This window comes from Trachemys scripta, chromosome 9 (genome assembly GCF_013100865.1).
Source record: "Trachemys scripta elegans isolate TJP31775 chromosome 9, CAS_Tse_1.0, whole genome shotgun sequence".
In the NCBI taxonomy this organism is placed as follows: domain Eukaryota; kingdom Metazoa; phylum Chordata; order Testudines; family Emydidae; genus Trachemys; species Trachemys scripta.
Window position 1 is genome coordinate 63,725,559 of NC_048306.1, and position 26,910 is coordinate 63,752,468.

Below are 26,910 nucleotides of genomic sequence, written 5' to 3' on the forward strand. Positions count from 1 at the left end.
GAAGAAGTGGGCTGTAGTCCACGAAAGCTTATGCTCTAATAAATTTGTTAGTCTCTAAGGTGCCACAAGTACTCCTGTTCTTCTTTTTGCAGATATATCAACAGCACTCCATGGCTGACAGCATGGAAGCTAATTGCAAGAGTTCCCTTTATTATTCTCTGTCATGCAACCCAACATACAGCACCCCACCTTAACTATTTCCCTAGGTGAATTAGTGCATGGGGGCATGAATCTCATTCATCATCTCCCTCTGTAGAGTTTCCAGCTGGGACACTGACTGAAACTCTATCAGAGAAGATAGTGCCCTTATTCTCTCAGTCCTTGATACTACTACAGACTCTCAGAAGAGAATATCTATATCTGATTGAGTTTAACTGTGAAGTGGCTGGGAGAACCTGACTATGAGGAACCTCTGACACTGAAATTGGTTGAGGTAATCTAGATCAATTAGATAGCCTCACTCCAGGACAGCTCTGAAGGATGGGCATTTGCACATGCTATGCCAGAGAAGAAGGTCTTCGTTTCTGCCACACAATGGCATATGAGTTTAAAAATTCCTTATATTGAAGGTGATCTGGTTCATCACCAGACCTCTATCACCAGAGATTTCCAACATAATGCATTTGGGTAGCATACATACATCCAAATGCAAAAGATTATTGCTTGGACTCAGCGCTTTAAGGGAAATTCAAGTTTTGGTTAAAAGGGTCACAGACAGAGAACTTTCTTGGAAGCAACTCACCCTCCCAAACCTTAAATTTTATTTTGACAGGATGTTTCTTAGCATGTGTTTATTTTAGGTATTATGGGTCAAATTCAGTCATCAGGTAACTGGATACAACTCTGTTGAAGTAAATAGGTCTGATTCTGATCTAAGTTGTAGCAGTATAATCAAGAGCAAAAGCACCAAAGTTAAATGGAGTTACACAAGGATAAAACTAGATCACAATGAGCCCCAGAGGAGTTAGAGGTGTCTTTAGAAGAAGAATATCCTGCTCCCAAATAAAAATGCTTGTTCTTATTACCATTACTGTCCATAATCACATACTGATTCTATACTGCTATTGGAAATTCCATTTGCAACAAGTTTTTTATGTGTTACCAGTTAGCAATATTTTATAGAAACGCGGGACACTTTTTATTCTTCACAGAGTGGGGAACTCTTATTTTGTACCTTTGGAAAACAGAAAACTACAAAGTTATAACAGATCAGCACTCACCCATCCCATCAATTTTGCCTCAGAATTGGGGAAAGCTTTGGTTTTTGGTTCTTGTTTTACTGTATATTTTGTTCATTTTGCATGGCAGTGGCAGTTACTGGCTGTTGAAGTGCACAATAAGTTGATATAGGCTCATTGGTCTGAGAAGATGTCTGAGTTGTTGAAACATCAAGCTATAAATATTACAAAATGTCCATGTGCTATGAGACCCATGATGGTGGTCAGTTAAAATTACTGGTATTTACCATGAGAGAACAAGAATGACAGGTACATCATTTTCTCTTCATCTCTGCTAAATAGTGCTTAATAATATATGGAAGGCTTATTCGTTGGTCTATTTCAACAAACTATGAGATGCATTCTCCTTTCTAAGCATGTGTGTACAATCATTCCTGTTTATTCTAGTGGAAGTTACCCCACCCTATGAAGAAAACAGCATGCCTCTGTAAATGAAAGCAAACAGGAAGGACACAATTCTCCACCTTTGCAGTAATGTAAAGCTTAAATGAACAATCTTATCTGACTTAGGGGCTTGTGGACATAATTTGCTGATCTATACTGTGATGAGACAAGGAGGGTGAGAACTTTTATTGGACCAACTTCTGGTGGTGAGCGACAAGCTTTTGAGCTTACACAGAGCTCTTCTTCACTCAGAGATGGTGGTGTCAGTTATGTCAGAAGACATAGCCTGAACTTTTGTTTCATGATGTTTCTAGCTCATTTTTAAGTCTCATTATCCGTAACTCTAAAAGTTCCTGGTTTTCTGTTCTAGTACCCGATATCATCATCATCATAGTTTACAGTGAATCGGCTTGTTCTAGTCCAGAAATGATCTATCTGAAATAGCTATATATTTGTATAGACACCAAAATCATTGTGTGTAAGCACCAAAGTAGTATCTGAGCATATTGCTTCAGATATTTTTGGTGCCTCTGGCATTTCTGCATCCACCAAGCATTCTAATAGGCCATTTCTAGGAAATGGTCATGGCTTCTTACATGAAAACCAACTTCTTGGTTTTATGCCTTTATAAATGGGGGGAGGGGGGAGTTGTGCAGACTCTCAACCTATCTTGAAACTCCCCAGCAATCAGGGCAGAGAACAGCCATTGATACATCCCACAGGGAAAACACGAGCTTCCTTTCACAGGTGGCCAGTTCATAGTGGGGAGGCATGACCCCCTCTTTTGCTGGGTCTTCCCTGTCCCCCTTTTGGGGTGATTAGCTCCATTAATAATCATAGCCCCATGCAATCAAGTGAATGCAATCACAATGCAAGCAGCTCCTGCATAGAGGAAAAGGAGAGGTTAAAGGGAGAAATGCTCCTCTCACCCTTCCTGCCCCTTCTGCACCTCTAGAAGCTAATCACTGGCCAGCTATCAGATTCGTGCACTTGCTGACCGTAGACTTGCAGTACAATAATTATTTTAATAGTTATGGGCAAATCATATAAGGTTTGTGGAAGTTCATTGATTCCCAGCATGACAGCTGATTTTTAAAACAAGAATTTTATACCTCAGAGATTATAACAGCTTCAGATGGTCATTCTGCTCTTTCTTGTAAACCAGTTTAAATGGATTTTACAAATGGGTTTTTGGCACATTCTCTTTATGTGTATTCAGTATGGTCCATGGTCAATTATGTAATTTTAAATGATGCAATAAAGACTTCTTCAAATGATATATTGTAATTAATCACAATATGTAGCTTCATTTGGATTGTAGATGTTACTACTGTATTTCCTTATATATGCTTAGGGAGTATCAGACAGGGTAAGGGAATATCAAGGAAGGACCCCAGTGAGACATTCCAGCTAATCTAATGGGAAAAGATGATAGGAAATATTATTCTGTCATGCCTTCTTCATCATCCTTCTCTGTAACCCCCCCCCCCCCCCCAACTAGGTCCTGCAAGTTCATTATTGTTTCCCTTCAGTGTCCATATTTCAGTGTTGGCCAGGACTATGAAGCTGTCTGATTGATCTCTGGTGAGCTGGCAAACCAGTAGTGACCAACTACAAAGTGAATAGTCTGAACCCAGACTCAAGGCCGGCTCCAGGGTTTTGGCTGCCCCAAGCAGCCAAAAAAAAAAAAAAAAAAAAAGCCGCGATCGCGATCTGCGGCGACAATTCGGCAGGAGGTCCTTTGCTCCCAACGGGAGTGAGGGACTGTCCACCGAATTGCCGCCGAATACCTGGACGTGCCACCCCTCTCTGGAGCGGCCGCCCCAAGCACCTGTTTGCCAGGCTGGTGCCTGGAGCCGGCCCTGCCCAGACTAATAAGAAGCAAAGAAATCTGTGCATCACTCTATTCTCTACAATCTGGCCACGATGCTAGAATCATCCCTCTATAACACTGACCACACAATGATCATTTTTAGTGTTGTCACCTTCAGACAACGGTGGTTCACCCTAAATAGTGGGCATGGCTTTCCTTGAAATCTCCCCAGAAACTCCATCTAGTGTAGAATGAATGCCTACCTACTGAGCCCCTGTGAGCGGAGATCACCTACACTGAAACCATTGCCCTAACTTCATGTTTGTTTCTTGATACGATTTAAGGAATTGGTTGTAATCTTTAAATCCTTGAATCGTGTACTTCTCATCCTGCATCACGTTACAACAATTCAGATCAGTTGGCAAACTCTTGCTATTGGTTTCTGAATTTTAAACTCCAGGATCAGTGTTGGGGTTTTAGCCAGAGGCCCTCATCTGTGAAGCTTGGTCTCTTAGGGAGTCTGCTAAAGTTTGAACATGCAAACTTCAAAGCACAATCTGAGGCGCTTTTTTTTTTTTTTTTTTTGAGCTCTTATCTGATTTTTGGGGGAAGGGTGTGGAGGGTATTTTGTTTGCTTTTATATTCTGTTTGAGGATATTCCTGACAAAAGGAAAATGAATGTTAATGCAATTCAATGTTTTCTTATGTACTATAATTTATATTTTAAAAATATTTACTGTAAATAAATACTTAGCTGCTAAAATAATAGTAGGTGTTCTTAAAAATGATGTCGGTATTGCTAGGTTTTTTGGGGGGGAAATTGAATGTATTTTTGGTACACTAACCATTTTCCAAATGTTGTTATGAATTTGGTAAATACTGAAAGGCCTAAGTGCAGTAGAAACTAATCCTGAACTAGAGATGATGGAAAAAAATGAAGGTTTTCTTGTACTTTGCAAAAATCCATCCAGAGAAACTTTTCTACATGATGGACAGCTTGGAGAAAAAAGACTGATTTTTTTTTTTCTCACTGTGGGGAGTTTTCTTTGAGATAAATAGTGATGCTATATGTGATGCCATCAGAGAAGACAAAGGGTGATGCCTTTTGGCTGAGGAAAGCATCTAAGAGTACATGGTGAGATGTCTGCTTCCATGACTGGGCAATGAAACAATCCCAAACCTATGTCTACAAAACCTTCACATTACTCCAATGTGTATTTTCATATATATAAAAAACTAGTTATTTATAACTAGTTTTTTATTTCATATATATAGATATATGAAATAACTAGTTTTTTTGTAGTGAGTACAGTGTTGAGAGAGAGTGGGGAGGAGGGTTCTCAGGCTTTAGTCATCAATGTCTATAAGTGTACCCAGAAGATAATAAGGAGATCTATACGAAGTGTGGGGAGTAGCTCAGTAACTCCAATTGCTTGCAAGTGGTGGCTGTTAACATTTATTGTTGACTACTAAAAATGATGCTATACTTGAATACCTCTCAGATGCTGCATTTGAGTGAAGTGGCCTGTTTGCCTAATGAGCTGGCTATAGTATGCCAATGCATCTATGACTTTCTATTCACTTCTGGTGGCAATTCATGATGTTTGAATTCCTGTAGGATTTGAATTTGGAGAGAATGCCTCTTTGTCCTCTGTTCATTTCCTCACGTTCATGGCAGTTGGTTAGCCAACTCAACCAAATCTAGTAATAGCATGTTTGGAGGCTAGAGGCGGGATGTACACAGAGGAAGGACCTCAACTCTGGAATTCACTTCTCATGTTAGTTCTCAAGAGGCCAAGTCTTGTTGATTTCCAGGATACAGTGCTAGCCCTACCTTTTCTTAAGCATTGCCTGACCTCATCCCCTCAGGCAAATCCTAATGTTAAAATTTCTGGATGGAGTCTACTTTTAATTAACATTATATAAAGTTGCATTGTTTGTTTTTTTTAAAGAAATGCACATGCTGCCAGAGAATGTTGTGATGGACAAGTGTTTAGAAAAAGGACAAATAAATATATGTACTAATACATTGAAACCCATGTTTAGTCTATGCAAGCATAAAATGGTTTTTTATTCCCATATTCTGAAATAACAATACATTCCTGGGCAGGTATTTTGTGTGCTATGTTTCAACAACAAGTACATTTTTGAAACCACTGAAAATAGCAGTTTACAATAATTGAAATACTGACAAAACCTTAAATATAGTGGTGTTCCTGGATGCCATCATAAAAATGCATAAAGCATATTCTAGTTGGGATTCCATTCACTTGATCATAGTAACTGGGATTGCAGAAGTTTAACAGCATTTGACTAAATTGGATATCAAACCTATATTTGTATGTTACAATATTGTAAGATGAGTTATTAGAATATCTGTATTTGGGTATTATCAACAGAATAATTTTGCATTCTGTTTCTTCTAGGAGGGGAAGTCGCTAAGCCCAGATTTGCTCAGTATTTCCATGGCAGCCTTGCCAGCCTCACTATCCGGCCAGGGAAAATTGAGAGTCAGAAAGTGATTTCCTGTTTGCAGGCCTGCAAGGAAGGTCTGGATATTAATTCTCTTGAGAGTCTTGGCCAAGGAATAAAGGTGAGGGATGAACTGACATCATCTTTGATAAAATTTAGAACTGATTTATGAAGTGGAGAGCCTGAGGTAGAGTACACACAGTACAAATGTACTCCTAGAAGCAATATAATTTCCTATAAAGTCATGCAAAGAAAAAGCATAACAGGAGAGGAGCCGTGATACTGCAAAGAAAAATATTTCCATTATTTCAACAAAATACACTTAGAAAGTAAGGTGCCGCAGATATTTCACAGTCCCTAAGAATTTCCAGGTCATGCTGTCAAAGCCCTGTTTTGGTACTCTTTACAAAAATAGGCATGCTTTTACAGACTGTTGTATTTTATTGAATTTTGATCTGAAATAGCTTTAAAGCAACAGAAAACATAAGTGAAATATCAATTCAACTCAGCAAACTGGGCTGTGTGTGTCAGTGCCATTAGATTCAACATATATTTCACAAGGCAATCTACATTAATAGGACATTAAGATGGGACAATTAAGCATGCAAAAGTCAGAAAATGCAAAGATTAAATTTGCATGTGCAACTTAACTGTGTTTGTACATATGAATTATCTTATGGTCTTTAATGACATAATCATGTTATTAAAGTAATACAATATAGGGCAAACTCCTGGCCCCAGTGGGGCCAGGACTTCACTCATAGTTTTCTCTACTTTCTTGGATATGCATATGTCAAGGTTCCTTCCCCACTCTGAACTTTAGGGTATAGATGTGGGTGACCTGCATGAGAACCTCTAAACTGAATTACCAGCTTAGATCTGGTTTTGCTGCCACCACTCCCAAGTGCTAACTCCCTTCCCTGGGTAGCCTTGAGAGACTCTTCCACCAATTTCGTGGTGAACACCGATCCAAACCCTTGGATCTTAACACAAGGAGAATTTAACCATTCTCCCTCCTTTCCCCCACCAGTTCCTGGTGAGTCCAGATCCAACCCCTTGGATCTTAACACAAGGAAAAATCAATCAGGTTCTTAAAAAGAAGGCTTTTAATTAAAGAAAAGGTAAAAATCATCTCTGCAAAATCAGGATGGAAAATAACTTTACAGGGTAATCAGATTCAAAAATCCCAGAGGAACCCCCTCGAGCCTTAAGTTCAAAGTACAGCAAACAGATAAACACTCTAGCAAAAGGTACATTTACAAGCTGAGAAAACAAAGATAAAACTAGCACGTCTTGCCTGGCTGTTACTTACAAGTTTGAAATATGTGAGACTTGTTCAGAAGATTTGGAGAGCATGGATTGATGTCTGGTCCCTCTTAGTCCCAAGAGCGAACAACCCCCAAAACAAAGAGCACAAACAAAAGCCTTCCCTCCACCAAGATTTGAAAGTATCTTGTCCCCTTATTGGTCCTTTGGGTCAGGTGTCGGCCAGGTTACCTGAGCTTCTTAACCCTTTACAGGTAAAAGGATTTTGGAGTCTCTGGCCAGGAGGGCTTTTATAGTATTGTACACAGGAGGGCTGTTACCCTTCCCTTTATAGTTATGACAGCATATGTAGCATCTTGAACGTAATTTTCATCCTTTTATGCTTACACAAATTTGTCAGAATATTCCAGAACAGTTCTAAGTTACTGAGAGATTTATTAGATAACAAATACTCCTTTCTAAACCGCATATTTTAACAAATTTGTCAGTTCCCAAGTACTATACATTTTCTTTTTAATCAGCAGCACAATCTTGCTTTGGCATATTTTTGGGGTTCAGCCAGTTCACTAATATTGAGCTATTCTGGCAGTATAGATCATCACAGTACAACCTTCCTTTGGAACAGAACAGAGAATTAAACAATTAACTAGGGAGGTAATTTAACTGCAAATTTATATGGCCTCCACCTGGTAATAAATTGTCATTGTTACTCTGTGGTGTTATATTTTAATCTAGAGAATGTTGTGCAGGTACTATTTACTGTGTATTTTTCAGGGAAATTACTTGTGTGGACTCTGGCATATGCCAGATCTGGCATATACTAAGTAATACACAGAGCTGCAAGAAGATACACGTGTAAATCTAGACAAGAGGTTATGTTGTACTCTTGATTTATGGTATCTGCAGACAAGAAGGCAAAATTTAAGTTGCATGTGCAAGTTTAGGACCAGATTCTTCAACCTTTACTTGTGAGAGTAGGTAATACTCAACATGAGTAACAGCAGCAGGAGTTAGCTTTATGTGGTAAAGGTAAGATTGTTTCACTGTCTAAACTTGAGTTTGATTAAAGTTTTTGGACAAATAATTTATTCGCTGAAAAATTAAGTTTCAGGTTGCCCGAAGCTATTCACAAATTTGATACAAATTTGCTGAATAGTTTCCAACAAAACACATTTTTTTGGAGGGGGACCCTAGATTGACAAGGGAATTTAGATGTCAATCACAAAATTACCAGAAGAGAAGGTAGTCGTAGCAGCCCCTTCTATCCAGTAACCTTGAACGCTGGACTCTCACCTCTTAGGTGAGTGCCCCTACCCACTAGGCTACTGGCTATTCTGGGGTGGCATTCTCTGTCTTTCCTGTTGTATACATAATTAAGTAGGCACAGGATCAGGGACTCGAATTTGGGTCTCCCACATTCCAGGTGAGTGTCCTCATTCTGACTTTCTTTGGACCAAAAACATTCAAGCATTTTAAAGTGGAACACCATTACCTCCACCACCGCCACCTCTTCCTCCAGTAGTTTTTTTAAATCTAGCCCTTCATTTTCCTTTGCTTTTATTAAAAATACCCAGATATGAAATATTTTGTTTCATTTAACCCAAAATGAAATTTGTCAACTTTTTTGATTTGCTGAAAATACTGAAAAATTTGGCTTCAGTTTGGGTCAAATCAATTTTTTTTTTCTGGAACTTCCAGAGACCTAAAAAAACCCCAGTTATTCACCTTGTTCTAATTTAACCCTCATAAATGTCGGTATTGGATGGCTCTATTTCACCACCTCATTCTTTCCTGGGTAAAACATATTGCATGAAACCTTCTTTTTTTGTGGTACTAGCCTTTAAATACTGAACAAAGAGCCCCAAAATTACTCTATTTTCATGTTTTATTATAGTGAGAATGTTAATGATTTCATAGGACTTCCATCCCAGCAATTCAGTAAATTATAATGACATGCTTCTTAGCAATGCCCTTTACAAATTAAGATTATGAATGTAACGTAAGGCTGTTTACTAGAAAATCCTGTTTCCTCGCAAAAATATACCAGTGAATGTATGTTGGAATTTGTATGTCATAAGTCAGCTTATACTTGGCTCATACTGATTAAAAACATAGTTAGCTGTTGCACCCCTGTTGTCATTTTAAAATTGACGTTATTATAGTAGCCTGTGGTTTCAGGTGTGGGTGAAAAAATACTCTCTTCGGTTTTGCCTCCCACTGCTGCTCCAGCATGGATGAATGGTTCTCTCTATGAACCAGCAGTGGGTGGAGGAAAAATGAAGCTGAGGGAATTTTTTTCTCCTTCCCACACTGAACTTCAAAGCGTTTTCAATTTCAGAATTACAACAGTGGCATGGTGTTTCTTTAAAGGTGCTTCTTTCATTTTTACCTCCCCAGCCAGTCTGGCAGTTGGAGTTGACAGCAGAAGGCAAAAATGGAAAAAAAGCAGTCGGAGATACTCCAGGCAGGGTTTCCTGGTTGGGCCAAGAGGGAGAGGAACAGATAAGAGGCAAAGTTGGCACCTGACTTTGGGTTGAAAATTAATAAAGGAAGATAGTGTCCATTGTCCCAAAATAAACACACCTGATGACATCAGATATTGTATGTGACTGCCCATGGATATGTACAATATGGATATTTGAGTGGTACCACCGCCTGAAGGAAAAGAACATTAGCTAATGTTAAAAGTCAATAGGATTGTCAGTTGGTCTCTTTGGTCTCTTTATATTTATCTAGGAAAGAACAGTTTAATACTGTTGCAAGATTTCTTATGTTGCAATTTTTATCTTCTTGCTTCTTCCACCATCTAATTTTCATATATACACAACAAATCTTGCAGACACTGTCTATGCTATTTTTAACTTATCTCTCCCCTCTCCACACTCTCCAAGAGCAAGACTTAAACAGCCCAGACTACGTGCTTGTCTACACTACAAAGTTAAGTCAACTTAAGTTATGTCAACATACAGCTGCCACTATAATTAAACCACTGTTGCCTGTCCACACTACCTCCTTGTGTTGGTGGAGTGCATCCACAGTAGTAGCTCTTGCATTGACACAGAGAGCAGTGCACTGTGGGTAGCCAGCCCACTGTAATGCCTCATGGGGGCAGGTTCAGCATCTCATGATTAGGTTTTCTCCATTCCATGGGTATTCTAGTAGTTTGTACTACTTTTCAACCACTTTTCAACAGCTGTGATAACCTGCGTGCCCACCATCTCTGTCAGAAATCATGGATCCTACACTGCTTTCCAGTATTGTGCTGAGCGTCACAAACACAACATGCCTGATCCAGCAGTATTTCCTGAGCTGTGAGTCTGATAACGATGCCTTGGTGTCTGCCTTGCTGTGTGCCAGGGAAAGAAACAATTCAAGATTGCTGTTGCCATTCACGGAGCAGCTGCACACGGTGGACCGTCTGTACTGGGCCCAAGAAACAAGCACTGAGTGGTGGGATTGCATCGTTATGCATCGTTATGCAGTGGTGGGATGAAAAGCAGTGGCTGCAGAACTTTTGGATGTGCAAGGCCACCTTCCTGGAACTGTGTGTGGAGCTCACCCCAGCCCTCTGGTGCAGCGACACCAGAATGGGAGCTGAACTCTCAGTGGAGAAGTGAGTGGCGATTGCTGTGTGGAAGCTTGCAATGCCAGACTGCTACCGGTCAGTGGGGAATCAGTTTGGAGTTGGGAAATCCACCATGGAGGTTGCTGTGATGCAAGTATACAGGACCATTAATCGTATCCTGCTACAAAGGACTGACTCAGGGCAATGTACAGGAAATAGTGGATGGTTTTGCAGCAATGGGATTGATGAACTGCGGTGGGGCAATAGATGGCGCACACACCCCTATTTTGATACCAGACCACCTTGTGACGGAATACATCAACAGAAAGGGCTACTTTTCTACAGTATTGCAAGCACTGATGGATCACCAGGTTTGTTTCACTGACATCAATATGAACTGGTCAGGGAAGGTGCATGATGCGCGCATCTTTAGGAGCACAGACCTGTACAGAAAGCTGCAAACTGTTCTACTGCAGGGGAAGAAACAAGGCAGTCCTCCCAAGAAACCTTTGGCAGAGGATTGCAGACTACCTCCAGGAAAGTTTCCTAAAGATCTCTATGGAGGATTCACAGGATATCCCAGTGAATATACAAACTGTTCGGTAGGGCCCCCTCTGCCTAGCTGTACAGGGGAATAAGAAGCAGATAGCGACTCTACCTCTATTGGTTATTTCACTACCTCTTCTAGCCTGATTTTAAAAAATAGTACATGAGCAGATGTTGCCCTGCAATATTGAAGCAAACTGAGTACTTACCAGAGGTTCCTTCCCTTGCATCAGGCTCTCCAGTGCTGGACTTCTAGGAGTGGCTTAACTGCTCAGGAGTCAAAACGAGATCCTAGCTTGCCACTCCACCGGATCCCCGTATTGCCCGTCCTCCCTCCTCCTCCTCTTCCTTGTTCAGCACCTCATCTTCCGGTTCACTCTGGTGGCCTGTGACTCTAGGTCCTCCAAAGTATCCACTGGGCACTTGGTGGTGGAGGTGGGGTAGGCACCGAGGATGGCATGCAGCTACCTGTAGAAGTGGCATGTCTGCATCTCCACACCAGACAACTATTTGCCTTCGTTTGCCTTCTGGTATGCCCGGTGTAACTCCTTGATTTTTACATGGCACTGCTGTGTATCCCTATTGTAGCTCTTCTCCTCCATGCCCCGAGCGATCTGGCCATAGATGTCAAAGTTCCTATGACTGGATCGGAGCTATGCCTGTACCCGTAGATCCAGCACCTGCAGTGCTGCATGGAGCCAGCATGGTCAGCTCAGCAGTTGTTATGTTAGGTCTCCACGCCAAGTAAATAGAGCAATTTCAAAAATTACCAGCCCTTTAAAAGGGGAGGGGCATGCACCTGTGTACCTGGCTGCAGAGCAGCGGAGTTCAAAACAGTGACTAGAGCAGTCATGGTAGGGCATTGTGGGACAGCTCGTGGAGGCCACATCATAGATTTATTAGATTGGATTTAGTAGGCAAGTTAAAGCGGTGGGAGGAAAATTGTAGTGTAGACACCTCTATAGTTAAGTCAACATACGCTGCCTTATGTCGACCTAACTCTGTAGTGTAGACTAGGGCTAGGATTTTCTTCCACTCCCTTCAGCAGCATTCCAGAGTTCTTGCATCTGAGTCATTAAGTTAACTAGCTAGCTTGAGTCTTCCCTTGCTAATGTCATTCTTTGCTGTTGCTAGTTTACAGGTAAAAAGAGTGATATGCATGATCACGTGTAGTGTTATTACATTCTTCTGCAGAAAACCTCTTAAACTGTTCATGATGTTGTTCACAAGGTTTGAACCTAAGTCTCCCTGTCCTACTCAGCTCAAAGCTTGCCCTGTCTCGCTCATGTGCACATACTATTTAATCTTCATCTTTTTTGAAACCTTTTTCTTTTAAAATGTAGATGTTTGTGTGACATAAACTATAAAATATCATATAAAATGTTCCCATAATCAACAGTCAGCCTCAGGAAACTACTGCATGGAATGAAAGTGCATTTGGTATTAGTTTTCTTATGTTTTATAGAGCCTAAGTGGGAGGATGTAAAATCAGAAGGTTGATCTGGTTTTCTGTGCAGCACAAACGTCTCATTGACCTGATTAACAGACATCTTTCAGAAGGAAATTAACAACAAACTCTCACTCTCTCACACACACACACGTACACCAAACAAACAAAAAAGGTAGAAAACAAACTTATTTGTGTCTAAATGAAGCTCAGAATTAGGGCTTGTCTAGACAGTGGGGTAGTACACACTCCAGGGATGTGATTTCCACAGTGCACTGATGTGTTACACCTTAATTGGTCCGTGTAGACCCTGCTGCTGCACATCACAGGTTGCCTAGTGTGCTTTACTATCGTACTGTTTCACACAGCATGACATTTAAAGCACAGTCAGGAAGATTTAGTGCACATGGGTGGGAGCTACATGAACCAATTGATATGTAATGCACTAGTGTGCTTTAGAAATCACACCCCTGCAGTGTGCACTACCCCATCGTGTAGACTAACCTCATGGTCTTGATGGTGATAAAACCAATTGGCATTTACAATTCACATAAATAGGCTGGCCTCTGTCAGCAGGCTGTTAAGTTTTTGTTTTCAGTCTTATGAGCTTTGGAAAGGTTAGCACAGCTACAAAGACAACCGATGATCCTCTAATAAGACCTGTCCATTCAGATGAGCAGCTGGTTTTATGCAGGAGGAAGCCCCAGTTTACATAGTGATCCCTCCAGTGATCATGAGACAGAGGGAGGAGAATCTCCTTGGCTGTGACTGCCACTGCTGGGGTTGTGGTAAGGAAAGTTTAATTGATTTGTTCACTCATGTGGAAAAATATCTCAAAGATGGACTGGAATAAAAATACACAGAGGAAGTAAAAACAAGGCAGGACAAATGTGCTTCTTGCATAACTCTTATTAAAGTCAATTATTTTCTACCAGCAATAATTTTTACTAGCATATCCTGTAATAATCATAATAAGATGATGCATTTATGAAAAGTCGGATTTCAAAAATATGAGCAGCTGAGTAAATAGTGTAGATTCACAGTAGTTCAACTAGCTCCTAATTTACTATACGGTTAACTATAGCAATAACAATTACTAAAATGTGTGATAGATGACCATCTGGTGGGTACTTGTTCCTAAAAGCTATACATGTTCATAATTAATATTGACTACTCACAGCATTTTTTTCTTAAATTATTAGATTTTAGCCAGTCTCTCTAAATAATTCCTTAGAAGTGTATTATCTACCTGTTACCCTAAATACTAATTATATGCATTTTCCCCAGCATCACTTCAACCCTTCCCAGTCAGTCCTTGTCATGGAAGGAGATGATATTGAGAATATAAATCAAGCTCTCCAAAAGGTCTCGTATATCAACTCTAGACAGTTCCCTACCGCGGGCGTACGGCGTCTTAAAGTCTCATCTAAAGTCCAGTAAGTTACATTCAGTTAAACTGATTAAATTAGTTATATTTTTAAATAAATTAATTATTTTTTCTTTGGAAATGTAAAAATAGAATTTGAATTAAAATATGTTGATAAACTATACCTTTAAATTATCGCGTATAAGGCATGAGTTGCATTTGATTTTATATTTAATTACTTTGTGGGTTTCTTATGTTTTGCTTTTATGGTGTCTTTCTTGTAAATCTAATTTAGTTGTGTACCGTTTGTGAAGCATTTGGTCTATATTGAAGAGTCTGCGTGTATGTTATACATCAGCTGAAGGTCAATAGAGTACTTATTCCCATTTGTCCAATTGATTAAGGTTTCTTCTGACATAAAAGCCATAACTTTTAAATCAGGCCTTTTATAATGAATAGAAGGTCCATCTACAGGGGCAATGCCTCTCTGCTAGAAATAGCCTTTGCCTATATTGTGATAGGGCCACAATCACTGTAAAACTGTGGCATCTTGGACAAAGTAGAAATTACTGTGTCCTACTATTATCATACAGCTATCACAGTACACCGCTACCTCGATATAACATGACCCAATGTAACACGAATTCGGATATAACGCAGTAAAGCAGTGCTCTGGAGGGGCGGGGCTGTGCACTCCGGTGGATCAAAGCAAGTTCAATATAATGCAGTTTCACTTATAACGCCGTAAGATTTTTTTGGCTCCCGAGGACAGTGTTCTATCGAGGTAGAGGTGTATAGCTTAAGCAACAATGATAACATTTCTCCATGGTAAAGGGCCAGTCTTCCATTCCTTGTACACACTGACTTCAGTTGGAGTTGTTGGTGTTCAGGAAATGAAGCGCTGAGCCCATGATGCATTCAATTTAATTGGATGGTTAGGTTCTTGATTCACATTTAACAAGATAACTATGTTATATCAATTTAGGTCCCTAATGTTAAGCTTGCAATGTTTAGTTGCTATCTAATTAACTTTAATTTTTAACCATTGACTCTTTTGTTAATGCTAATTAAGTGTCTAAATGTTACCTACATACTGACCTTACTAATGATTGCACGTGCCACTGAGGTGTTAAATTACTCAAAGGTAATTCCAGTAATTGTGAACATTTGCATATAGGCCCATGTGAACTTTGCAACCTAGAACTGTTAGTACCATTGCTAAGTTTTACACATGGCAGTAAGAGTACAGAAAGATGTGCATATGTATTGCTGGATCACAGCATGAAATGGACTTATCTGGAGCAAAGGCAGCTTAAATAACAAGGAGAAATAAGCACAAAAAATAATTATTTGGACATTGGGCAAAAGAAAGCGAAGACAGAAACATGCACAGAAAGAGTGGGTGAGGTAGCCAAGCTAGCTTGCTTAATACTGCATGCCTCTAGCAAGGGAGGAATTTCACCTGGCAACTATTCCATGCAATTAAAGAATAATATATTTTTCAGGTGTTTTGGTGAAGATGTCTGCATTAATATCCCAGATATAGATGCCTATGTAATGGTGTTTCAGGCCAATGAGCCCAAGATCACAATAAATGGAATGGACCACTTTGCTAGACCAGCTACGCAATTTGAAAGTGAAAGGGGAGTGACTCTGTTACCAGATATCAGAATTGTCAGCACAGTCACCAAAGTGGAACATTCTGTGGACTTTAAAGAAAACGATGGAGGTTTGTGCATTTGTTTTCCACATTTGCCCCAAGCAGGATTTAAGGCCTTATTGTACAAGATACAGTACACAGAAATAACACAGACAGTCTCTGCCTCAGAGAGCTCACAATCTAGGATTGAGACTATTTTAATGTGTATTTCAAACATTTTTTGAAACAAATGGACAGATCCTCAGGCACAAGTTTACAGGGCTACTGTGTGTATGTTCATTAAGTTCAGTTTCTCTAAACAATTAACTTTTTTTTTTTTTTTTTACATTGTGCTTTTGAAGAGCCTACTTCTTATTAGAGGTGCTCAACAAAGTTAACATGAAATGTCCTGACTTTTTCAGTGGTAGACAAACATTAGGAAATTTCAATAAGGCATCACCAAAAATTGTTTAAAAAAGAGTCTTCCTTTTGGCTGCTCTTATGAAGTTTAATTAAAAAGCCATTAACCAGCTGTTTTAGGAATCGTCCTCAGGTACATTTCTCCAACCAGAATAATAGGCAACTATTTGTACATATCTCAGAAAAGCTGAAATTGTTAATAATATACTGGTTTAGGGGCACTGGTTCTCTAAAGCATTTTTTCTGTAACAATCCTAATTATCAGTTGCCTTAAACTATATCTGCCCTCCAAAGGCCAGAAAGTATTCTAGATCAAAGTGAGCACAGCATGCAATGTAATACATAAAAGGATGATCATTCATTTTGCATGTTAGGAACTCTGATATTTCATTCATGTCCCTGTGCATTATGAGTAAAAATGCCTAAGGGCCTGATTTTTAAATGTATTTAGGTGATCAGTGGGATTTTCAAAAGTACTTAGGTGCCTAACTCCCATTGGGAGTTAAGTGTCTAGATGGTTTTGAAAATCCCACTAGACATGTATTTGTATCTTTAGGCACTGAATTACCATTGAAAATCTAGTCCTAAACAGGACAGATTGATTTAAATCAAAGCAATTTAAATCACCAGTTTTAATGGTTATTTAAATCAAGCAGGAAACCTTGTTTTAAGTCATTAGTTTTGCATTTGTACTTTTTAGTTATTTTGCTAATCCACAGCCCTCATGGGCTATTCCAGCAGTTGAAGATTGCCAGGGAATAGGGTGGTTCTGACTTTAATCCCTTCCTTCTGGGAGTGCCCTCTAAGTTGGAGCCTGAGGAGGGGTGATAGTTACTGTGATTCCAGCGATTTATATTATGCAAAGGGTGTCCACAGGGAGCCAGTTAAGCCAGTGTTCCAGCCGCTTTGTGCCAAGTGGACCAGAGAATTAAAATATTAAATATGCATCTGACTCTCTCTTGTGAGACAGGATAGATTTTATACTACTCACTGAAAGACAGTCAGTTTACAACTCAATTACTTTGAGCTGGGAAAACGCGTGATCATTTGATATTCCAGTTTATGACTATGCTAGTTCTTGGATAGATTAGTAGAGCATCCTCTCTAATGCAAAATTCTTTATGGGCCATAGAATAATTGAGAGAATCGTGCAATCACAGAAAAAAAGCTTTATGTTCACAGCTCCTTGCCACATGTAGTAATGTACTGAATGAAGTAGTACCAGGCTGATGTCAATATAGTATTGAAAAGCAAAATTGTTAAGCTGTGAATTTACTTCCAAAATCATGTTTCAATGTTATATTTCTGACATGTATTATGGTTTGCTATATTTTGGATGCATCTAAGTACTTATATGCCCCTGATCATCACATCTATGGAGATTTCTTGCTTTTGACTTGCATGCTGTAGTCAATGTTTAATACATGCTTAGAACTATTCAGCCTTTCCCTTTGGAAGCTGACAACACTGTGCAAACCAGGTTCGAGTATAAATCTGTTTTGTGACTGTTTTTTCTCGGATTTTGTTTCTTATTTCTGTATGGTCTATTCCTTGTGTTTACAGTCCATAAGCCAGTTGTGTTAGAGGAAATGGTTCACAACTTGGATTTCTGTGACATTTTGGTCATTGATGTGGAACTAGATCCCAGACAGGAGTGTTTAGAACTGGATCGTAAGGAGCTTCAAGGAAAACATCTAGATGCCACCAACTCCACAGCAGGGTATTCTATCTATGGTATGCTAATGGGCCATTTACATTTTAATTACGTTCTTAAAAGGAAAGGGCTAGGTTTTTGCCTTTAAGGTACCACTCTGTGTTAGAGACAGAGCAGAGCTGAGCCACGCTATCCGGAGGAAGCTCAATAAGGGATTGTGCCTCAAAAAAGCACAATTCCATCTCAGCTCCCAGATGGAAGCCTGCTCCACCGGGTAGCTGGTTCATCCTGTAGGAATCAGCATGGCCATAGCCCCACCTTTTTATACCCAATTGGTGATGTGAACCCCCCAGAAGCATATGGGGACACAGAACATATTCTCCCTTTGACAAGCCTGTATATGGCATATGTCCGTGAGGGGGTTCCTTAGTGTTCTCACACAAGTGCTGATCAGTTCCTGACCCACTAAAGGCCACACTGTAATTTTTGAAGTAACTAAATTATTAGCTCCACGTCTGTATATTTTTTCTCTAGTATGAAAATAAGCGGGTTTTTTATTACAGTTCCTGAAGTCCTAACATTGCTCATTTAACTCGATATGAACTGGAATCTTTGACAAATTCAGATTGTTCTAGCCACTTAATTTTATTATTTAGAACATGTGATTTCCCTGTTCAGTACTCTTGTTGTAAACACAAAAAGGTTTCTACAATGCTTGCCTCTTAAGCATGTTTTGGTATTTATTCATGTTGTGTTACTGCTTCAGGTGTGGACACAATGAGAAACTATGAACTGGTGCTTCGACAGGTTCGATATCGCAATTGGCACACTTTCAACATCTTTGATAGAAAGTTCAGTATCAAGTGCTCAGAGCTGAATGGCCGATACACCAGTAATGACTTTAACTTGGAGGTGAGTAATGAAAAGATGTATTTTTACCAAAACTTTCCCTCTGCTATTGATGAGCTACATTTCTTCCCTCATCCTTCAGAGCAGGGACTGAGTGTTCCTGTATTTGGACAGTACCTAGCACATTTTGGGTGCTATAATCAAAGAGAAGTAATAACTTACAAGAGGAAAACTTCTACATATGTCATATGCCATACAAAATGAAAGACTAACCTCTCTAGCTGGAAATACCAAATGGATGTTGCTCTGTCTAGCCTACTCAGCGGTATGTAATGACAAGATGAACTCCCACTTGATACTAATATACAAAACCACATTTCTTCCCATGCATAGTTGAGGTGTAGGTCATCCTTACCTTTTCCATGAACTGCCTCCCACATTCAGGCTCCAACCTATGTCCCAACTATTATAATCCTGCTTGAAAGCACCATGTTGCAAGCTCATTGCTTTCCAACTTCATTTGTGGTTTCTTTTTTGTCAACGCTGGGGGGTGGGGGGTTGTGCCATGTGAAATGATGTATTCTTCATCAGTAGGAAATCATTCCAGCTTAGTTTGCACCTCCTTAATAAGTATGAGGATAGGGTTCAATGCAATTTTTTTATAGAGGATCTTCAGTATCATAACATAACATATCAGATGTACTGCATCTTTCAACCTCAGGATCAATACTCTGTTCTACAGCATTTGCTGCTCACACAGAGTCAGTCACAATTAGATAATTGCATATAAAGCAGAGAGTCCACATATTTTTGTCTCAAGGAAATGAGGCAGAACACTGTTGCTTCCTATGCACAGTGATGTGGATAGTGCAGGTGTCTCCAGAAATCACAGGCCAGCGAGCTCTGCCTAGTAACCAGCATGCTGTTCCAGCATGAAAAAGAAAGCCCTTTTCATTCTTGTATGCAGCATTACTTCAAAGACCTCACTCAGTGTTAGGGGGCTTATTCCTTCACCCGCTCACTTCCCTGGTCCTTCTCGCATTAACAGAGAGCAACAATACCCCAAGTCCAACAGTGCAAACAATTTGATGTTTATTGGGATGAACTTCCAGCAAGCAATGATTCCAATTTCCTTCCTTAGTGTCCCTCTTCCCAGCTCTGACACCACAGAGCCTTGCCTGTGTCCCTGTTCCTATTCCTTGTTCCCATTCCCCCCCGCACCTTAGCAAAACATGATTCCAATTCCCCCACCCCCATTCCCTGTTCCCATTTCCCCCCCTTCACTTCCTGATTGACTGCAGACTATATAGTAAAACTTGAGTTCTGCTTAGCTATACCTTAACCATTTTACTGAAATTTAACTAACCATTCCTAACACATTGTAACTTAATTATCTAACCAGTTATATCCCACCATCTTAATTGGTTTACTCCCAACAAAATTAATTATACAGCAGACAGAAACAATCACAGAACCAGAGATTATACAGACAAACAATAGGGAAATGGAGACTACAGTGATAGAACAACAAAGAAATGAGGATTTCACACCCCAGCTATTGATAAGTGAGTTCTTGCCAGACAGGATGCTGTCAAACTAAGTTTTCTTTCAGAGGGGTAGCCGTGTTAGTCTGAATCTGTAAAAAGCAACAGAGGGTCCTGTGGCACCTTTGAGACTAACAGAAGTATTGGGAGCATAAGCTTTCGTGGGTAAGAACGTCACTTCTTCAGATGCAAGTAATGGAAATCTCCAGAGGCAGGTATAAATCAGTATGGAGATAACAAGGTTAGTTCAATCAGGGAGGGTGAGGTGCTCTGCTAGCAGTTGAGGTGTGAACACCAAGGGAGGAGACCAGCAACACCATCACAGGACCTAACCAGATCAGCTACAACATCACCGGCTCATTCACCTGCATGTCCACCAATGTTATATATGACATCATATGCCAGCAATGCCCCTCTGTTATGTACATTGGCCAAACTGGACAGTCACTACGCAAGAGGATAAATGGACACAAGTCAGATATCAGGAATGGCAATATACAAAAACCTGTAGGAGAACACTTCAACCTCCCTGGCCACACAATAGCAGATGTAAAGGTAGCCATCTTACAGCAAAAAAACTTCAGGACCAGACTCCAAAGAGAAACTGCTGAGCTCCAGTTCATTTGCAAATTTGACACCATCAGCTCAGGATTAAACAAAGACTGTGAATGGCTTTCCAACTACAGACGCAGTCTCTCCTCCCTTGGTGTTCTAGGCTCTTCCCTTTCTCTGGAGGTGATAGATTGGATCACCTTTTTAACAGCTCAAAACTGCCTTATTTCAGGGTGACTGGTGAAGACGTGACCGTTTGCTTCCCAGTCTGGCTGCTTCTGCTGCTTAGCCAAAGACCTTAGCCTAAGAACAAGGCCTTAGACTATCATAGTGAGAGAAGGCCTATAAGCATGCAGACGGATTTTGACTCTTGTTCTGTACCTCTATAACTAGTTAAGTGATAAGAATACACCCAAATTCTTGACGTATAGGCCTTTGCAGACAGGCCTGAATATCTATATCCTAACACTCAACACCACCAGTATCTGTTCTAGTTTACAATTTTTTCTTTAAAGTGAACTCCATGCTGGTATAATATGTCAGATTGATATCCCAGGGCTTAAGTTCTCTGTAGAGGCACAAAACAAGCGCAGCATGAGCTGGAGCGGTGCAAGCCTCCTTACCTTATCCCAGAAATGGGGCTCAAGCCAGACCTTCACAAGTGAGAGGGGCAATTTTGCTCATTTTCCGTGCTGATTTAATCCTCCTTAGTCCGAACCCAGGTGCCAGTTGTGGTGGTGCTTTTTTACATGGTATAATCAGGCATTAGAGATTGCTAGAGTCCGAATATAAGACCCGCTGAACTTCAGGTCTGATCTGATATTGCAACTTGTAACATATACGGCTACCTGTTCATTAGGAACTGGAATTGGATTAATAGGATTGTAGAATAGGTTCTGCTCACATGTACATCCAGGTTTATCTACTACAAATGGAGGAGGTAGTCCTTGATATGAATTTCACAGAAAAAGTCCAATCCTGCCAACAGAAATATTGCATTTTAATAACTCAAAATCTGTTATAATAGAGATAATATGAATTACCCTAGCAGTTGCATTGGACCAGTCTCTCTGTTTGATCCTTTTCCCTTCTACAATTTTTCGAACCTTTGGGTTTTGACTTCATGCACTTTGAAAGATGCATCTTTATTTGATAAAAGAACAGGAGTACTTGTGGCACCTTAGAGACTAAAATTTATTAGAGCATAAGCTTTCGTGGACTACAGCCCACTTCTTCGGATGCATATAGAACGGAACATATATATATTCTATATGCATCCAAAGAAGTGGGCTGTAGTCCACGAAAGCTTATGCTCTAATAAATTTTAGTCTCTAAGGTGCCACAAGTACTCCTGTTCTTTTTGCGGATACAGACTAACACGGCTGCTACTCTGAAACCTGTCTTTATTTGATAGTTACAGATGTAATTCATAGCTGTTCCAGGGCTGGGTATTTCCATTTTTGTTTTCCCACATTAGGATCTCAAATTATACCTATAAAATAGGTTAAATAGACAGTATTATGGGAAAGGTCAATACTTTAAATAATTCATTCCAGTTTTGAGTACATATTTTTTCACCTACAAACAGTTGCTCCTGCTTTTGCACCCACAAATCTGTTAAATGTAGAACTGGAACAAATTGTGCCCACAACTGATCATGGAGTCAAAATTACTAGCAAAAATTTCAGCTATGGAGTTGGAGGCTGCATACCAAAACCATACCTAGAGGCACAAAATTCACACATAAGTGAGCTGTTCAGCTGATGACTGACTGGTTGTCTGCTCCACTGTCACCCAAACTGACTGGGGCAACAGCTGCTGGGAGTAATTCCAGAAGTGCTGTGTACTTGAAATCATTTCTGCTCACCGCTTATCTCCCATTTCATGGAATGACTGTCCCATTCTCTTCCTTATGTCTTTGGAATGGGTCCTCTCTTGGAAATTTGAATGCCTGTTTAGCCTGACAGTGGGTTGCTATGGAAGAATATGCTGCAGGATGCTCCAATATGTTCATCTCATCAGCGAGATACATGGTTCTCCAGTGTCTCCTTTGTATGGCTGTTTTAATGCCATGAAGAACTTAATTTCTTTCAGCTCATGGCAAAATTGGCTTAGTTTCTTTTTAATTTTTAAGCTCTTATGAAATCCTGCATTTAGAAAATGTGGCTAATTCAGGCTGCTGCTGTGTATATATTCTGTTTTTCTTCTTTTATCAAGTCTGGCTGAGTTTACAGCTTCACCTCTTCTCAAAAGTTTCTCAAGTGCTTTTCTCACAGACACTGAACTAATTCAGCACTTCTCTTTAAGCATTTCTATATCGCTCCCTGGATCCAGATTCTCAGGTAAGAACAGCAGCAGCTCTTGACTGTCGCACCCTCTGGCAAAGGAGCATGGGTAACAGCCAGCTAACTGAGTTGCTATTGGTAGGTTGGGGGAAGCAGTTGGAAGTTAGAACAACGTCTTCTTATTCATGTTGTATGCCTACTTTTTTAAAATAGAATTTGGGGAAATTACTGGATCCCCAGCGGCTACTAAACAGCCATATAACAACATGTCTAGGAAGGCCGTTTTTCAGCTTAGACAGGAGAATGTGGCCTTACTGGTGGGAGACAGACTTTGTGATTGTTATCCATGGCCACACCACCTCAAGATTAGATTACTGCAATACAGTCAGCATTGGAGCTACCCCTATAGCCAAACTGGAGACAAAGCTAGTAGCACAGGATAATTCTGCGCCATGATTTGCAATAGATATCTCTTGGATTCTAGAAGGGAATTAAAGTATTGGCATTGATCTTGAATGGCATGAGGATTGCCTACGTGAGAGACTGCCTCTCTTTCTGCACAATAGAGCTACAGTTGGTCAGTGGAGATTAAAGAGCTGGAGCGCACCCAGTATAAATGAAAGGGAACTACTTGCGTGATATTTTTCACAAGGGGCCTTAAATTGCAACTAACACCCACCCTTCATCTGAAATAGCCCATATTTGTTTCCCTTTAGATCACTCTACAAGGCATATTTATTCAGGCTTTTGAGGGGAGGGAGGAACGCAATAAGGACTAGGATTTGTGGTCAGAGGTGTCCTATTATAATGTGGTAACTTCATCGGTTTCCCTTTCCTAAGTGTGCCTCAGTTTCTCTCTGAGCTGGTACAATGATTAAATTAAGTCCTCCAACTAACTCAGAAAGATTCCATATCTCCTGGGGTAACTGAAATCCTAAACAAGAGTCCAAATTAAAAATCAACACAAAAGCTCAATGCGGTCCCATTACTGGGTCATGAGCCTTTCTGTTATCTTTCCATTCTCTGGAATGTAGTAGCCTTCATCCAGCCTCTCCTTTTGAACCACAGGCCTTCTTTGAGGGTCCATTGTTCTTCCCCTCTCATGTTGCAGGGAACTGAAGCCAGGGAGTGCTCTCACTGTCTGGAAGCTCCAGTGGTGGGCCCCAAATCAGTAAGTTACCAATCAGTTAGTGCCCCGTTCTTTGTATGTTCCCTTTGCCCACAGCCTCTTCTTTCACTCTGGTAATCCCTTGATTTTCCAGCTGGGACTTGGCTATTTGTAATTGTACCCTCTATGTGTATACTTCACAACTCTTGGGTACCATCCTCTACCTCTGTCCACCTCAAGGCTCTTTACAGAAGTCACAGAACTCCTATCTCCCTTGGGTTCATTATGTTTTTATCCACCCACCTCTTCTAGACTGCTTCCATAGCTCCTTCTAAACTGCTAGCTTCACCAGTTTCTGCTGAATCTCCCCAGCATGCCACCCTCCCCGCCTCGCTCCACATCTTTCTCACACTGAGTGAGGAAAGGCTGCCTCTTATATTCTGTCCAATTTACAATTCCCAGAATCCATCTGGGTGCTTCCTTTCCCAGAATTCTCTTGTTCTGGGGATAAAAGTAGAAGTATGTTGTGTTGAGCCTGTAGTTTCCTTAAAGGATGAGTGCACCTTGTTGCAGAGTGACTTTTTTGGCATTGATAACATTTTATATCCAGTTTTCACAGGTGTAAATGACTGAACATACTGCAAATCAGTAGAGGACCAGGCCCAGAGATCCTATAATTAGCCCCTTAAAATAAATTAGTGAATTAAATTTAAAAAAAAATGCATGCATGAGCTCTGAAAAAAACAAATTCCTGTCACCTCTGCTCTGCCTTTTGCTTTCCTTTCTCAGCTCTCCTCCTGGCTTATTATTGGTATTTATATGGACTATGAGAAAAGAAGGGGTTAGCAGAGTTGCTTTGTGCTATGAATTACATTCTTTCCTTCCCTCCTTTGAAGGAACCTTTACAGAAGTACGTTCTGTGATAGGAAACAAATAGAATTTTTCACGTACAACATGTGCTGTCATGTGAGAAAAATCTTTGTCCTTTCTAAAACCTGGGGACTTATTACAAAGGATAGTATTTGCCATGACTAAATGGAACATATAGTCAATATTTGGATATATTGCTCATCTTACTCAGTGTTTAAAAATTGTTAACTTGGGCTCATATCTCATTTTCAGGCAAAAAGGAGGAACACAAGTATCATGCACACATGCTACATTGCATAGTCAGGATTGCATGAATACTTACATTTGTGAAACACTTTCTTGAGCACCATGTTGGTGATTCTTTGGGTTTTCATTTGGACACTTTTCAAGTGCAGTTGTACTGTGGAAATTGACTTTAAATATGTCATTGGAGAGTTCTGTGTTGGGGTCTCAACAATTTTCAGAACAATTTGTCTTGGTTTACAAGTAAAAAGGTTGAGTCTAATTGCTGGCCCTGTAAATGTAATCTGGGTTCTGAAAATCAAGCTTTGTTCCTTCTGGCTCATTGATCGTCTCCAAAAGATTTTCTAGGCCAGATTCTCTACAGTTTCTTCTATGTCTAACTTTAGTAAATGAAGGCTGGATTTGACCATGCCTTTGCAACTTAATTAACAATTATGTTAACGCATGAGCCAAAATAGAATTCAGCCCACTCTCCCACACCTGGCATGGCTCTAGTGTGTTAACAGAAGCAAGAGTAATAAAATGTATTAGTCACTAATGTCAGCAGATATAAAACTGAATACATTCAGGGAACAGCCTGAATAACTGGGTGCCATTTTTACATGGTTACTTTTCAAAGTAAACTTTATTTAAAACAGACATCCTAAAGATAGCTAAATAAGAAGTAAACCTAGAGAAAAATGAACAAAAGCAACAATTACTAAATATGGGCTTAAGCCACAAAACTGGATCTAGATTGATATCTAAAATTTTATTATCACAAAAGTTTGAGGTGTTTGGATCTGGGGTTTTTATTCAGTCCATTGTAAATGTAGAAGTTATATCAAATATTGCATATTTGGATCCTGATTAGCATTTCAAATACCATAATGTTTGGGGCTGTTCAAATTCAGAGTTGCAGGTCAAGGTAAGCTGTATTTCATATGAAGTTTTGAAACCACAACTTGCTAAGAAAATGCATCTTATAGTAGCATAAAAAAGGAAGTGACAATATTCATAGAGAAATTGGATGAAGAGAGAAATATTTGGTCTGAACAGATGGCATTAGGCTCTACAAATGTCCAGACCGGTTAGACAATGATAAAACTCTTAGTGACTTCAATAGTGCATCTAACTTATGATAGAAAGAGGAACAAAGAGAGAGAGAGAGCTGGTTCATACAGGTGAAAAAGAGAGAAAGCGTCTTTATTCTTCCAGTCTGTTCAAGAGCTACCAATAACAAAGTGACCCAGCCAAGCCATACAATAACCCAGGATAGGTTAACTGGCTTATGAGACTCTTGATCTTGTCTCCAGTGCCTATAGAATGAACTTGAATCTTCTACTGAGATCTATATAATATTCTTATCTGATGATGAACTTCGCAGCACAGTTTCAGACACCAGAAGGCATGGTATTGGAATTTACAGCACTTTGTAGTATCACACTACTTTTTCTTTTATTCCAGGTTAATATCCTACACAACTCCAACTCTAATTTTATGGAGCATGTAAATCACATGGTAATACAGCCACAGTTTCTCCAGTCTATCCATCACCCAGAGGAAAGCATAAACAGCATTCATGGCTCAGGTATTAACTATACAGAAATTGCTCATAATACTTAAGGTGTTGTCAGTCTTTCTGTTGTGATTCAGTTCTGTAAACCAAT

The 26,910-nt window shown here is 39.9% G+C and overlaps 1 protein-coding gene across 2 annotated transcripts in view; it reads left to right on the forward strand.

Moving 5' to 3' along the window:
• CLSTN2 (calsyntenin 2) overlaps positions 1 to 26,910 on the forward strand; it is a 674,371-nt gene that overhangs the window by 641,380 nt on the left and 6,081 nt on the right. For both annotated transcript variants that reach the window (XM_034781547.1, XM_034781546.1), the window contains exons 10-15: positions 5,862 to 6,028; positions 14,019 to 14,167; positions 15,603 to 15,826; positions 17,720 to 17,890; positions 18,577 to 18,722; positions 26,708 to 26,831. In XM_034781547.1, the coding sequence (XP_034637438.1) occupies positions 5,862 to 6,028; positions 14,019 to 14,167; positions 15,603 to 15,826; positions 17,720 to 17,890; positions 18,577 to 18,722; positions 26,708 to 26,831 (981 nt within the window). The remainder of the gene's footprint in view (positions 1 to 5,861; positions 6,029 to 14,018; positions 14,168 to 15,602; positions 15,827 to 17,719; positions 17,891 to 18,576; positions 18,723 to 26,707; positions 26,832 to 26,910) is intronic.